Here is a 1,972-nt window from a genome sequence, read left to right as displayed (position 1 = left end):
TATTATTATTATTATTATTATTATTATTATTATTATCATTATTATTATTATTATTATCATCATCATATTTAATTATAATCATTTACTTATAATATAATATGAACAAATAAAATTGTTATAAAAATAATTAAGAATACACGTATATGAAATAAATGATGTTTCCAGTTATTATTATTAATAATCTGAAAAATTAATTTTACATTCAAAACAGATAATAAGTCAATCGATTAAAACTGATACAACTATACGAGAAAAATATATGCATATAATTTTTCCTATTCGTCTATAAGTAAATATTGATAATCGACAGAAACAGCCTGTTCAATTTACAACTGCTGAGTTGCATGCAGTTCTGTTATTAATATTTATTCAAGTTTTTGTTCGATGTGCCACGGGAAAAGAACGAAAATACGTGCTATCATTTTAAAATTAACATTTTATAAAATTAACATTAATATAGTTGTTTGTCAAAACAGTATTGAAAACTTGATATTATGCATTTAACTATTATTTTGGTATTTAATATCGATTTTATTGAAATTTATAATAATGTTGATTATCATTGATAATGATTGAAATTCGCTGCTTCGATTCTCATGATCATATTCGTATTTCAATAAATTGAAATATTCTTAATCCTTACCTAAATAAATATTTAAATAGATATTCTTTTACTTAAGTTTGAATTTCAAATTTATCTTTCAAAATATTCAAATTTATCCATCAAAATATTTTCAAATTCAACTAGATCATCTTTATTTAATCTGATATTGATTTAAATTCCAAGATTACAATTTCGTAAAGAAATTAAAATAAAGAAATATTAAAATCAAAAATTGAGTAATATTTTTTGACAAAAATTTTGTGATAATTTTTTATATTTATGCAAAAATTCAATAAGGATAATTTTATTCATTTAGTTTTTTTTTCTGTTTACAGAATTTCTTCAACATGCGCCATGCATGCAAAAAGTGCAACCTGAATACGAGCTCTGCTATAAGAAATACCAGAAAACCACTCAGGAAATCGAAAGGAGAAATCACACGAATGGATCTCTCAAATCTCTGTGTTGGTAAGTAAATATTATAAATAATCTTTATTAATTCATAAGCCGATCACATTTTCTTGTAAGGATGTATTAATAACACAATATAACAAAACATATTTTTTCAAAATATGTAAATTATGTAAATGTAAATTATTTTTATATAATTTTCAAAATATTAATAATTGTTAAAATGCAATTAATATTGCAATAATATTTGGCGATGTAAATCGGTTCATGAATTATTGTTGTAGCAATAATTGTTCTTTTGTTCTCTTTTTGATTCGGAGCATCGCGACGTGAATATGAAAGCTATATACAAAATACTGATTTATAAAATTTTTCTTTTTATGTTTTTTTTTATAACAATATTAGATTATTGCAAAATTTCTTTTCATTTTTTTTATACGGATCTATTTTCGAAAATATTTATTTCATTTTTTTTATACGAATCTATTTTCGAAAACATTTATTTCATTTTTTTAAAATAGTAGTAAGTTACATATTAATAATATTTTATTATTTATAAAATTTTACATATTTTATATTATTTTACTTTATATATAATGTGTTTATTTCTTTGGAATATTTACTATTCTTACAGAAATGATTTTGATTTTGATTTAAGTAAAATATTAAAGATAGTATTGTAATATTATAATAATGCTTAATGTAATAATAAAGAATCATTTGATGATTTAATTGTTCTATTTGATATGTAATTATAAAAGAATAATTTAATCAATATATAATTTATATTAATTTTCTAATATTATTAATTGATTTATTTTGAAAAAGATTTTAAGATTCTTGATAATTAATGAACAATATCATTAAAAAATAAATTAGATTATATATTTTTCAATTTATAACCGTACAATATGCGTACAAATAATATTGAGAGAATCTAATATATCAAAGACATTC

The 1,972-nt window shown here is 19.6% G+C and overlaps 1 protein-coding gene across 1 annotated transcript in view; it reads left to right on the top strand.

The window, feature by feature from the left end:
- The window catches only part of LOC102676477, an 84,432-nt gene that overhangs the window by 67,984 nt on the left and 14,476 nt on the right, over positions 1-1,972 (top strand). Inside the window, exon 4 of the mRNA XM_006620018.2 lies at positions 940-1,072. Within this exon, the coding sequence (XP_006620081.1) occupies positions 940-1,072 (133 nt within the window). The remainder of the gene's footprint in view (positions 1-939; positions 1,073-1,972) is intronic.

The sequence above is a fragment of the Apis dorsata genome, unplaced genomic scaffold (genome assembly GCF_000469605.1).
Source record: "Apis dorsata unplaced genomic scaffold, Apis dorsata 1.3 scaffold_470, whole genome shotgun sequence".
Taxonomy (NCBI): Eukaryota; Metazoa; Arthropoda; class Insecta; order Hymenoptera; family Apidae; genus Apis; species Apis dorsata.
Note: the sequence above shows the minus strand (reverse complement) of the source record. Positions and strands in the feature narration are given on the sequence as shown.